The following is a 13,680-nucleotide window of genomic DNA, read 5'->3' on the forward strand; positions in this document are numbered from 1 at the left end:
AGTAGAAGAAAAAACGTTAAAATATTAGCAACGGAAACAGGAAACTCGACTAAGTGAACCTTTTTTCTGAGAATTTCATCGTCAAAACTAGAGGATATTAAATATTTGCGTGGACCACGAGTCATTGTCCCCTTAAAAATATTCCTTTGCATCTTCCCAAAACCTCATTCACCATAGGAAAATGGAGATAACTTACATTCTTTGTAAAGAACCCCGTTTTTCTTACTACCTTAGAATTATAGTGGTATCTATAGTGGTAAAGTTCGGAACTGCAATAACTTATTTTATCAGAAGAATTCGAATAAGTTTTAGAATTGGCATAGATTGTAGAGATCATCTCTACCAAGCTCCTCAGGTGAGAACCTGAGTCAGAGAGAGGTTTCAAAGTCTTATATAAGGTGACACAACTAGTTAATAGAAAAGTCTGAACTAGAATCCAAGGTGCTGGTGTGCCTTTCACTTTGTCTTAATTCAGCTCCTATGCGATTCTAGGTTTTTTTGGATTTTTTTTTTTAAGGGAGCGGTTAATAAAATTCTGGAAAATTACGATTCTAAGAAAATGAGTTCTTTCAGGAAATTGCAAAGTTTTTGACAGGAAAATTCTCTTTTAATAGTATTTTCTTCCCCAAAACAATCCTTTGCTAATCAAAACTAGGAAGGAACGTAATTTAATTCCTTGTCACTCATTTCAGATTCAGTGGAAGGAAGGAGATGTAATATTTGATTGTTCACTCTTTAAATGTGTGAAAAGAAAATCTGCCTTCTAATAAAGTACTAACAAAATATTTCGTCCCATCTTAAATTTTCAATAGAGTAAAGGTTGGCTTCCATATTGAAATAAGTTTTTAAAAATAAAACACATTCTCTTAAATGGTCATGATCATCCAATTTAAAGATCAAGTTTTTTCAGATCTCCCTGGATGCCAGTGACAACTTCCATGGACACTTTCCTACAGGAAAGGTGGGAAGACATCAAAAAATCTTTCCTGACCTATCCCCATAAAAAAGAGACACACTGATGCTTATTAAAAGTTGCAACATTTACCAAAACTTCAACTATTAGGAAAGAAGGTTCAATACTTCCCTGAACCAAGGTACCTTCATGTTGTCCTTATTTTTTGGTTGATTTTTAATTTTTGTGGTGGTTTTGTTATTTTTGTTAATTCAAAGTTTCTTACTTTCTCAAGCATCCACATGGACCCAAAGATTAGGATGAGAGGTCTGATGAATCAATGAAGTTCCCACCCCCACAGTTCAATTTTTGTAGCAGACTAGTCAATATATATTTTTAAAAATTATAAAGCCCTATACCAATTTATGACCGATTAGGTCTTTGGTTATTTTACAAAACAACTCATTTCTTTCACTTATTTAATCCTTATCTGTGAAGTAAACATAAATTGGCTTTTTCTACCTGATATTCAGTCAACAGTTTGCTTTATGGTATGGAATTACTAGAATATTTTCAGAAGAAAACTCTGAAGCCTTTCAGTTCACTTTTCAGGGATCTTCTATTTTGTCTGCAATGATCACCTTGTGAAATTAGAATCATCTTTGATGTGGATCTCCATAGGGCACTTTTGTTTTGATTTGAATTAGCTTATCAAAAGTTTTACATCACAATAGTCATAACCAGAATCCAGTGGTTCTAAGAAACGGCAAGTCATCAGGATATTCTCCCCATTTTATTAAATAACTTTGAGCATGTGGAGAGTCTAGGTGAAACAGCCCTTTGAAATTTCAACTAAGCATATATTTTGGAGGGGGAGGAACAAAAATTTACTCCCCATCATTCTTGTTATCCACATGATGTAAATATTAATATTAGTAAAATTAGATTTGATATTTATAAATTGATTTCAGAATTAGTAAACCTGTCTTAACACCAAGTCCAAGTTTTGGGTTCTACTTTGTTCTTTATGTTAATTCAGATTTGTATATACCAAATGAAGTTGTGTCAAGATGTGTAATTCAGGGGCACTATTTGGACTCTTAAAATTTTATATATACATATATTTTGTTTCTTTGACAATATTAATATCTAAAACATTAAAATAATTGCAACCTACATTAATCCATCTCTTTTCCTTAGTTGTTATAGTTAACCTAGAAAGTTTGGAGAGTGCAAGGGAGACAAGAAAAAAAAAAGTTCTTATCAGAATTGGAGAAAAATATTAATTTTAACTCAAGAATTATGTATGCAATAGACACATACCTTATATGGAGTGAGTGAAAAAAAAGCAATTGATTTTTTAAAATTATACTGCTTGTAGATATCATTTTCAAGAGACAAATGTATTTTGTAAAATCACTTCTCATCCCTTACAAAGTTTCCAGAAAAGAAGTTTGTTGTTTTTATGTATTATTTTTTAAAAAGTACTTTGTTAGTTTCTCAATGAACAATCTGTTTATTGGCCAATCACTTATAAAATGAAAGTTATTTCTATAACCAGAAACTCAGTTGTATTATATAAAGTTAGATCAAAATAAAAACTATATATTTAGTGACTTCATGGAAGTTCTTTAGTCACAGAAACTTTAAAGAAGGCAGCAAAAATAACGACTTATATGCAAAAGTAATGATTTAATGACTATAAGCAAGACAAAGCAATAGAATTGTGCTTCTTTTGCAGACTGAAGACAATGAAATGTTTAGCTACAATTTTCCCATACAAACATGAAACAATATTCATATAGAATAAACACCCTCACAAATGTATAACTGATGGGTGATGAACACACACAAAGTTCGACCAAAGCAAAGCACAAACTGAAAACAATTGGGGCAGTTCATATTTTAAATTTAACATGCTCTTTCTACTTAAAATTAATACCTTTAGGAGCTTAAAAGTTGCTCCTATTTACAAACATTTAAAGAAAAGGCATTTGTCTTTGTTTGGAAATAATGACGTACCTGCTAAATTTGAAATTACAGCTGTACCATATATTAAAATGAATTTAGATAGGCCTTCATCCACAAATTGGTCAGTGTCTTAAAATTTCTACCACATTTTATGTCGATAGTGATTTAACGTGCTTTTAAAAACATGGTAATTCTATCACACCCAATAATAAAATTGAAATAAAATGAACAAATCACTTTCATATTCCTTGGTTACAGAGTTCTGTTTCCTTTGCTGCAACACAATTTTAGAAGTAAAATTTTATATTATTGAGGGGAAAGAGACAAACATCATAATAATTGTCAATTGTTTTCAAAATAGCTGAATTTGGAATTTGATATCCACACTAAAAATGTTCTCTGCTGATAAGCAAGGCTCAAACATAGGATATCTGCAAGGGTCGAACCAGTCTGGAGAATTTAACAACCATATTTGAGTGCATGAAACACAATATTTTCTTTATAGTATTTATAAATATATCATACAATACTGTTTCCTGTTATGTCATATACCAATATGGCATTGTACAACAAGCATAATGCCATCTGATTCTTACAAAAGCGAATCATTTAAACAAGTCAGTAAAATAAACGGTAGTACCCGCTTTAGGCATACAGATTGTAAAACTGAAGTTTACTTTCCTTTGATCGGTTCTGCAAAGCAATGGAGAAGTAAAAATGAAACATAAGAATCAAAATGGCTAATATGTAAGAAATTGTTATTCACAGTGACATGGCTACATAGAATGCATCATTCTATGCATATTCTTTCCATTTTGTTGATTTTCAAGATGAAAAGCACTTGTTTTCTACAGATTCACAAAACAGCATAACAAGAACAATTGAAGAGAATGTGATGTAGGCGTTAGTTGAGATTGAGATTAACAAACTATGTCCCAATCCTTATATCCAATGCAGAAGATTCCCAAATCCCGACAATGGCTGCAAAAAACCATTTCACATCTTTCCTAGCACAGAGAAAAAAAATCTTGCCTGCCTCCTCAGAAATCAATTCTTTACAGGAACAATCTTTCATTGCAATTAACGTCCGTATCAATGTCACCTCTAGTCCATCGTTTATAGCCAAATTCGATGTCACTACAAAAGAAAGCAAATTGGACGATAGTCACATGTATTAGCATCTATAAAGCTGTAATGGCATGAAGATATCTATATAAATCAGGGTTTTTGTTTTTTGTTTTTGTTTTTGTTTTTGGACAGTCTGAAGGGTCAACCAGACGAAGTTGCCGAAGATCCATTTACTGATGTTTTCCGAGGTCTGTTAGCAAAGGAAGATTGGTGGTTACTGCTAGGACTGCTGCTGGTTCCGTTCATAGTACTGGAGATATGTGGAAACTGAGGATGAGGCGACTGAACTGGGGTACTGGGGCTAGGCAAACATGAAGAGGTGGAGGGAATACCTCCTGCTGGGCTGTTGGCCTTATCACTCCCAGAGTCACTTTCCAGTTCTCCACTATTATTTAAACCATCTCTCTGGTGGCCAATCTTCATTCTTTTACAAGTAGGGCGAACTCTGTATTTCAAAGGAAGAGGTCCATTCTATAAAGTAAACAGATTAAGTCAGTCATAAACCTTTTAAATATTATTGCCAACCACAACCTCTTATTATTCTCTTGTTATCTGATTAGATATTTACCCTTCTCCAGGTGTAAATGTAGGCAATATCCATTAGTGTATAATAATCCTTTAAAGGCTCCTCTTCATACATTACATCAATCTAAGATATAAATTATTTAATTAATACTATAATAAATAACAAAATTAAAATACATTTCTTCTTCACGCAAGAAACATTCTTAAACTAATACTGGTACTTCACAGAATATTTATTTTGAAAATGGATCACAAATTTTTTTTCCAACTTTATAATGTGAGAAAAAATTTCTTTGAAAAGGAGGAAAAGGCTTTTTCATGAGATAAAACAGAATTGCATACTTAAGGATTTCATGCTAGTCATGAATTTAGTTATTAGTATTTTTGATTCTGTATTATATAATATCTCAAAAATCAAAAATTTAAAGCACCATGAATGCTTAGTTGTTTCTACTTTTGTTTAGAATTCAAGAAGCACAAAGAAAAGGTCAGCAACAGACTTTAAGTTAACAGAAAATGAAGCACATGAATGTTTGAAAAGAAAATCAGTACCTGGAAAGTATTAGGTATGTCCATTTTACTTCTAAGAAACTTTCTTAGATGCATCACTGTCATTGCTGCTGGGCAGCGTAAATATCTTTTATCATTCACCTGAGAACATATTTAGGAAAGTTATTTTTTTTTCAATTCTAGGATCTTTCAAAAATGTCTAATTTGGAGTATGTAGACAGAAAAAGTAACAAATCATATTACGTAATTCAAATTTTTAAGAATTCCTTGGTAATTTTGTGTGAAATATTTCAATACTTAGAATGTCAGTGAAACTCAATTTATAGTTATTTGACCATCCATGTATCAAATGAGTTAAAGTATTTGGTAAGGCTCTAATCTATCTATAAAATAGATTATAATGCTTGATTATCAATTTCACATAGTTAATAGCAATTAATTAGTAATAAATTGACTTCTATTTGATATTACAGACTACTGAGAATATCAAAAGAAAAAACAATCACTCTATTATATAAAATCTTAAAATATCCACAATTTTTCTTCTGTGCAAAATTTTTATATAACATAGATTATACCTCCTCCTTAGATTTCTCTTTGTCCTTGCTTACTTTTCGATCCAATCTAAAGAAAAGGATAATTAGAATAATATAACTAATAAGAAATATACTAATTTGAAAAAGATTTTTCATCCCCCAGTGAAACTTACCTATTCTGGTCAAAGAATTCAATGGATAAACTTATTATCTCATCATCAGTGATAATTCTCTTATCTTCATCTGCAACTTCTCCCCTGTCTTCATTAGAGCCATTGGCAGCTAGATAGAAATTTTTATATACTTAATAAGATTATACAGAAAAGACAACAAAAAGAAAAAGAATGGAAGCTGTCATATGGTTTCAATTTGAGGTGGATTTTGTTTTGCTTTTCTTTTTCTTGTAAGTCTTTGCATGTAATAATTAAAGGTAAAAATACTGGGAAAAGGTTGTTTTTTTAAAATCACATAACTCAATTTTATTTTTTTAAGTAAAAGCTAGAAGGACTTGCCATCAGCAGAAGGATGAGCAGCATAAAAATCCCTTCTTCTTTTCATTTCATCTAAAAGAAAAATGCAAATATTATTTTTACCTGGTATATAGTACTTAAAAATTACCAAGATAGTCTATTAAATTCATGTTTATATCTTGTTACTCACTTTTGAAAAGTCCTGGAACTAATTTGTATACAATATCTTGAAGAGTTTTATCTGACCTGAAAAGAAAAATAAACTACTAATTAGACCTAATAATAGGTGTAAATTATGATTTTCTTCTCCCTTCCTTCAATTTAAAGCTTTGACTGTATTGAGACATTATGTAGAACAAAATTAATATATGAAAAATACAGTTCTCAGAACAAAATGCATGACATTATCACAGGATTCTAAAGCTAGTATAATACTTTAAAATGTATGGCAAAATACTTCATATTTATAAATGACCTCTAGTTTCCATTGCACTTTGCACACACAAAAATAGATTCTTTTAAAAGCTTACTAATAATTTCCTGAATGAAAAGGCAGAGTACAAAGGAAATGTGGAACCAATCACATTTTTGTAACTTAATAATGTTTTTCAAGGTTACACTCACGCTGTAACAAAAATACAATATGTCAAAATTCAGTGTTAAAAAAGATACTATGAAAGGTTAAAAAAAAATTAGGGTTATATTTTAAAAATGAATAGTTGTCTTAATTCTGAAGCTATCAAATAGCATTAATGACATTTTAGCTATCATTAAATATAAAGTTTTCTATTTAAAAAGATGATAATGAGAGGAGTAGGAATTGCTACAAAGCACACTTAGAAAGAATTTTAACTTTCTCATACCTTATATTCAGGAGTGGCCTGGTTTTGTGAACTTGGACATCGCAGATAGGACAATACTTGCTGGTCTCCAGGTATCGTACAATACATGTTTTACAGACTAGAAGGAAAAAAAAATATGCCATTTGCTTGGTTTTAGTAATTTGAGAATGAAACAGTGAAATTGGGGTAAATTACAGCACAGGTTAAAATAAACTTAAATGCCAAAGTTAATATTTAAATGACTTCAATTAGCATCAATCAACATTTTCAAAAGACTTGCAAGTTACAGGCTTATCTTAAAGCAATAAGAAAAAGCTCCCAGGGCTCTAGAAGCCCCCAAAGACACAAAATCACCCCATAAAATACTTAGAAAGGATTACTCTTTAAGTCTCAGTTTAGCCAGTTTGGGGGGGTTAAGTTTGAACGGAAATACACAAGGAACAACAGTAAATTGAGTCTGTGTACTTACAGGAATGTAGACACTCTATTATAGTTGTGGCATCAATGAAGTATCCTCCACAAAGCACACACATTAAATGAGGGTTTAGCTCTGTGATTTTGATTCTAGTTGTTCGATGCATTTTGGCTTAATTAGAGGAAGTCCTGAAAAATACAAAAACAGTGACTAATTCACAGCGGAATTTTCTCCAGAATCCTTGTACATATGAAAATGCTACAAAAACACACACATACGCACACACACAACCAAATGTAAATTCAGAGTTAAATGAAATCCGAAAACCTCTCATCAGGTGAACTGTAATAACTGTCTAAAGAAGGACTTTGCTCATCAACCCGAATCCGTTCCACTACAGTGATGAATCCAGATCCAACTAAAGTTTCTTCTAGCCTTTCGAGGTCAATCGGAGAGTCCGGAGAAGAGACTGAATGGGGAGGAGGGGCTTTCTTCTATTTGTAGCGGAAGGCCACGAGCAGACCCCGCATTGGCCCCCGCACTAGTTTCTCAACTACAAGGTTTTGTTCCAACCCTTCCGGCCAAACGCGGGAAAGATATTCCCTAATTGATTAGAGGGACTTCCGATTTAGAAGAAGGTCCCAAAGTCAACTGTCTGCCTCCGGGGGCCGGGAGCACGGGGGTGGGGGGTGGGGTGGGGTGGGGTGAAGCGGGGGGCGAGGAGGGGGGAGGGAGGCGGCGGCGGCGGCGGCGGACGGTTCTGCTCCGTTCACCTCCTCCACTTCTCCAAGGTTGTTGATTTAGTCAGTTCGAGGAGCCACAACTTGCACATTTCTATGCAACACAAAAGGGAAAACAAATCCGGCTCTCTCCGCATCACTGGCATTTCCGGAGCCTGGTCGCCTCCCTAGCTGCTCGAGACGCACCTCGAGCTGAGCTCCTGGGCTGGGGCCCGAGTCCGGGCGGGCCCGGGAGCAGAGCCTTCCCCGAGTCCTCCTTTACTCCCGAAGCAGACACAGGGGGTAGGGGATGTGGAAGAGGCGGATCCCGGCGCCTCTGTCTCTGTCTCGCTCCGGATTCGGAACTAGCCTCTATCGGGGTTTCCATAGCAACTTACACTTACACTTGGCATCCGGCCACCGCTGCAACACACAGCCCAAGCCCCAGAGAAGAGCCGGGTGTGCGGGGAAGCCCGGGCTGGGCTGCGGGGGGAGGGGAGCAAGCCGCGAAGCCCGGGGGGAGGGGCTCCAACAGGAGTTGGGAGGGGGTGCGGGGCGCGGAGCCCAGTGCGGGAGGGGGAGGAAGGTTCCGAGTTCGTGCTGGGAGGCAGAGCCGGGTTTGGGGCGCGGACTGGAGGCTAGCGAGGGCTTATCTGGACCTTCCGGGAGCTCCTCAGCGAGCGGCAGAGTCTGGGCAAGGGAAAAGCAAGCCATTGCCACTCCCGGCCATTTCGGACACTCTCGGGGGCCTCTTTCCACGTCGACTCGAAGCAAGAAGCTTGTTTCAGATCTAGATTCTTTCAGTCTCTCCTGCTAGCAATTCGCCAGGGCAAAATTTTCACGGAGGGATTTTTTTCCCCAAGAATTGCCAACTGTGCACTTAGCCCCAAACCTTCTGAGCTCAAATTGCAGAGATGTTTATTGAGCTGAATCTCTTTAAAGCTCCCTCCTCTAAAATTAAATTTCTCCTGCAGATTTGGATGAACGGTACAAAGTTGGAAAAACTGAAAACTGAAATCGGCTTGGGGAAGGGAGGGAGTGAAGGTGGGAAATCCGCTTGATTATTTGAACAAACCGAGTATTAAAGCAAGAGAAACGATTTTCAACAGTAGGGCTGTGACAATATGCAAAGGACCATGTGACCAGCCCATTCCCAACGTTAAATCAACACCTTGTCAACATAGAGTAGCGACAGGAGTGAAAAACAAATGTCATTTTCTCAGCTTGCAGTCCATAGCAAGCTCTATAAGATGAAATGGCATTATCAATATATTATAGATAAATCACAGTAAAGGACTGTTAGATACGAAACACCAATTGGCAGTCCAGTAAATCAAACTGTTACATGTCCTCCAAAAATACCTTTCTTATCCCCACTCCCCTTTTTATTTCAAACCTCAAACGGAGACCACAGGCTCATGTCCTGACCTTTCTGACACATATTCTGAAAGTTGCCTTGAATAGAAACGTGTGAATTTGTGAAACCCACGACATGATGTAACAGTTATTCTAATTTTATTCAGATTTGGATACATACTAGAGAAACACAATACAACACACCTCGATGTCTAACGTCTTTGACTAATGAATGGCTAACCTACTAAGAAAGATCTAAAAAAAAAAAAAAAAAAAAAAAGCTTTTGTTAAAGTGATCACAACTTCAATGAGTGACAGATAAGAAAGCTTCATCTACTTACTACACAACAACCTTTCCGAGATATAGAAAAGAAAACCTTAATATATTGAACACACTGACTATACATTTAAGTCACTAACATCTCAAAGAGTTATGTGGTAAAGCAAGGTATACATTTCACTATATTTTGAGTACAAAGATCACTTCAGTGACCTCCAAAACGAAATTCCCTAACCTATGGCATGTTGTTCACCAAAAAGTGAAGCCCAGAAGGCTGCATTTCATGTTGTACAAGTATATCACACTAATTTTTTTCCTTCAATTATTAAGTTTATGAAGTAGCTTTAATGCGAAAAGCTGGCTACAATTCTCAGATATCTTATGGACTACTAACTCCTTTTAAATCTCAAATACCCATAAACTGAACAATCAAACAGCTGGGAGGGAAATTTCTGCAAATTGGCTTAAGAAGGATCCCAAGTGTAAGTTTTAGACCAAAATTTTTGAGAACATACTAAATCAGGCTTTAAAATTACACTATATGTATGTGTGTGGGTGTGTGGGTGTCAAGAGATTGGCTTCAAATCATAGTTGTAGTGCTGCTAAACGACACATTGTTATCTAAAAATTCAGCTCGTTTTTCCTACTCTTCCTTTTGAAAATGCAGGAAAACTCATGAAAACCTTGAGTATGGTCCTTTTTTAACTTAAACATGATTTGAGGAATAGTTTCTCTGTCCTAGAGAACTTGATAACATGTGAATAACTTTGTCCCAACACAGAAACTGTCAATTAAGCAAGAAAAAGAGCACCACAATTACAATGGTAAAAATACACAATGGTTTAAAAAAAAAAAAACAAAAAAAAAAAAACTTGCCATTATAACATACTCAGCTAGGGCTGTCAGTTTTGTTAGAGGCCTGACACCAGTTATGTCAAAATGAAGGAAAACAGAAGCAAGTTCTTATGTTAACAATCAGCTTGGCTATTTGCAATCTAAGAAATGCAAATGAATTCCATCACTGGAGGTTGTAGCTCTATCTATGTGAAAAGTAGGGGTTAACTGAAGTCTCAGGACAATTTTGTCAATTTGGTTGCTTAAGATACAACCAAGAAGTTGGATGTAATAATTGGTCTACCATGTACAGCTGAAATTGTTAATTCCATTCAGCAATGGAGTGCTTTAAGTAAACTTTTAATAAGTGTAGAATATGACCCACCATGATCACACTGCAGTAAAGATAGAAGAGAAAAATGAAGTTAAATATACAAAAGTTGATAATTATGTTCATAAAATTAAGTGCTTGGACAATGTAATCAGTCACTATTTGAAAGAAACTCAACTGTGAAGGCATTGTCATAGCATGATCTAGTATAGATGAAATATTGGGATCCTTAAGTGATCAATACCTTGATAGAGAAGAGTACAATATCATATCTCTACTGAACTTCTTTGGTCATAGTGGTTCTCTATATAAAATATAGGCTCAGCCACTTGAAATTCTATAAAACATCTGTCCACACTTGGATGTGTTTAACTATCCTTGAAGTTTTCCAAACTTTGTAGTGAGGTGCTTAGTTTCCAGGTAATGAGCCGTAATCATGAAACTCACTAAAATTCTCTGTTAGATTTATCAGGGTCTCTTAACTGGTTTTCTTCCCATTTTTAATCATAAATTGTTGGAGAAAGCACCTCAATATTAGGCTGTCAAGGCCAAATTATTACATACACATATGCCATCAACTTCCCAGTACCCCTCGTCTCACACAGCCTATGACCTATAGGAGTATCAACTAAACAATGTCATAGTTGCTAGACTTAGCAAAGACATGGTTCTAAGCGTACCCCCACACTGAAGTTTAGAAAGAAAAAGTAGCTGTGGTGGGGGGGGAGTGCGAGGGAGGAAAAAAAACCAAAACAAAACAACATACACATGCTAACATCCAGTCACCATCTTCGCTCCAAAATAGCTCCAAATCTGAAACTATCCATTTCTCCGTGACCACGATCCAACTGATTTTCAAAGAGAACTTCTGTTAAAACTGACCCCCAGGTAGTACCACTGGAAAAACTTTCCCATTTGAAGCACAAATGCAAGAGACATTGGAAACAACTGGGAACCGCCATCTTAACAAGCCATCCAATTTCATACAAGTGTTTGTCCAACTTAAGTTAATAACATTTTTGTTTGAACTCTTTCCAGCTTAACACCCACCTTGGCGGGATCGCTGCCCCCCACATACTTCATCCCTATAATATGGGGACGTTCTGTGGATGTTTAAACACCTCAAAATACATTTCTTTGGGAGAGGAGGGAAACCACTTGACCCAGGCAGCTCCCGATTTCAGGAACCGGTCCCCGTTTAATCAAAATCTGTCTCTCAACAAAGGGCGCTGCGTCCAGGGAAGCTGCAAAGGCTGGAAATAGAAATATTCTCCTCGGGGGCCATGTGCATCGGGAGGTTTTAGAGGGGAGCTCCGGGGAGAAAGGAACTAAAATGTGAGGATGTCCGTGCGTCTCTGAACTGAAGTAGGTGGAGGCGACCGAGGGAGAGACTGGTGCTGGTGTGGGTTGTGGGTTGTGAGTCTCTGTCTCGGGCGGTGTGTGCCCCTGCATGTGTGTGTGTGTGTGTGTGTGGGTCTCGGCGTGCGTGTGTGTATGTGTGGTCGAAGCCCAGACTGTCAGAGCTTTCTCCATACGGAGCTGGGGAAGGGAGAGGGAGAGGGAGAGAGGGAGCGAGAGAGCGAGCGAGAGGGAGCGAGAGCGAGAAAGAGAAGGGGGGGCACCTCGGCTCCCCTTCCAGGCACCCAAACCGGCCCCAAAGCCCGGAGCAGCCCCCTCCGTCACCCGCCCACGGTCCACTAGGCGCCTCCCTGGATACATACCCGGAAAAAGGATCCGGCGAGGGACGATCGGCGCGGCCGAAAAAGACAATGAAAGTTAAAAGTCGTTCAGCAGAAAATGAATGTGAGCCAAGCGGCCATCTTGAAGCGAGCTGCAGACGCTGCTGTCAATGGGCAACGAGTGGGAGAGGGAGTGTGCGTGTTGCTGCGCTGCCGTGCTGCTGCCGCCGCGCTGCTGCGCCACTGCTGCGCTGCCGCGCTGTTGCTCGCTTCATGCTGTTTCCAAACCCTGATTCCTCCTCCTTCTTCTCCCTCCTCCTCCTTCCTCCTCCTCCTCCTCCTCCTCCTCCTCCTCCTCCTCCTCCTCCTCCCTCCTCCCTCCTCCTCCTCCTCCTCCACCACCACCTCCTCCTCCTGCTCCTCTTGCTCCTCCTGCTCCTGCTCCGGCTCGGGCTCCTCTCCGAGGGGGGAGCGGGGGAGGGAGGGAGGGATGGGAGTGGGGACGATTAGATTATTCTTGCGGGGCGGGGAGGTGTTTCTAATCCCGATCGGGGCTCCCGCTCCCACATCCCCATTGTCTTTCCCCTTCTCTCCCTTTATTATTATGATTATTATTTCATAGTTGTTGGGGAGGGAGGTGCAACGAGGAGGCGGGGGCGGGTGAGTGTGTGTATGTGTGAGTGTGTAGAGCTGAGGGGGGGGGGCGGGAGGAGGAAGGATGAAGACGAGGGGGAGGGGGCAAGGGAGGGTGGAAAAAAATGCACCGTTGAAGGGAGAGTGGAAACTGACACCGGCCCCAAAATGGCTCGGAGTCCGCCCGCCCCCTCCCCCTGGGCCCCCTCCTCCTTGGGTCACGTGCTCCCCTCATTCCTTAAGGGCGGCCTGGGAATTAGTGTCGGTGTAGTCGGGGCCCCGCGGCCGCCGCCACTGCTGCCGCTGGCCGCCCCCTCCCGCTCCTGCTCCTGCTCTTCCCCCCCCCTCCGCCCCCCGCCCTCCCCTCTCCAGCACCTCTCGGCCTCCTCCTCCTCCCCCTGGCTCCCTCCTCCCTCACACAGTGCGCGGCGGCGGCGGCGCTGGCTGGCTGGCGCTGGCTGCTGCTGCCGGGAGACATTTCTCCACAGCGCCACACACGCCACCCGCTCCCGGGGCGCAGCCCGCGCGGGCCCCGCACGCCGCCGCACGCCGGCCCCTT

General features: G+C 39.1%; 1 protein-coding gene across 2 annotated transcripts; it reads right to left on the reverse strand.

Moving 5' to 3' along the window:
- Nucleotides 1-2,564: 2,564 nt before the first annotated feature.
- Nucleotides 2,565-12,682, reverse strand: BMI1 (BMI1 proto-oncogene, polycomb ring finger). 2 transcript variants are annotated; one of them, XM_012551251.3, is made up of 10 exons: nucleotides 12,531-12,682; nucleotides 7,344-7,477; nucleotides 6,896-6,992; nucleotides 6,223-6,278; nucleotides 6,075-6,125; nucleotides 5,736-5,844; nucleotides 5,605-5,650; nucleotides 5,069-5,167; nucleotides 4,560-4,640; nucleotides 2,565-4,462 (listed from the first exon to the last, which is right to left on the reverse strand). In XM_012551251.3, the coding sequence occupies exons 2-10, from the start codon at nucleotides 7,453-7,455 to the stop codon at nucleotides 4,133-4,135; spliced, it is 981 nt and encodes a 326-aa protein (XP_012406705.1). In that variant the 5' UTR covers nucleotides 7,456-7,477; nucleotides 12,531-12,682; the 3' UTR covers nucleotides 2,565-4,132. The 2 variants fall into 2 exon arrangements, with proteins under 2 accessions (XP_012406705.1, XP_031795731.1); XM_031939871.1 differs by lacking the exon at nucleotides 12,531-12,682 and adding an exon at nucleotides 7,617-7,945.
- Between the last annotated feature and the right edge of the window lie 998 nt (nucleotides 12,683-13,680).

Source organism: Sarcophilus harrisii, chromosome 5 (assembly GCF_902635505.1).
Source record: "Sarcophilus harrisii chromosome 5, mSarHar1.11, whole genome shotgun sequence".
NCBI lineage: Eukaryota > Metazoa > Chordata > Mammalia > Dasyuromorphia > Dasyuridae > Sarcophilus > Sarcophilus harrisii.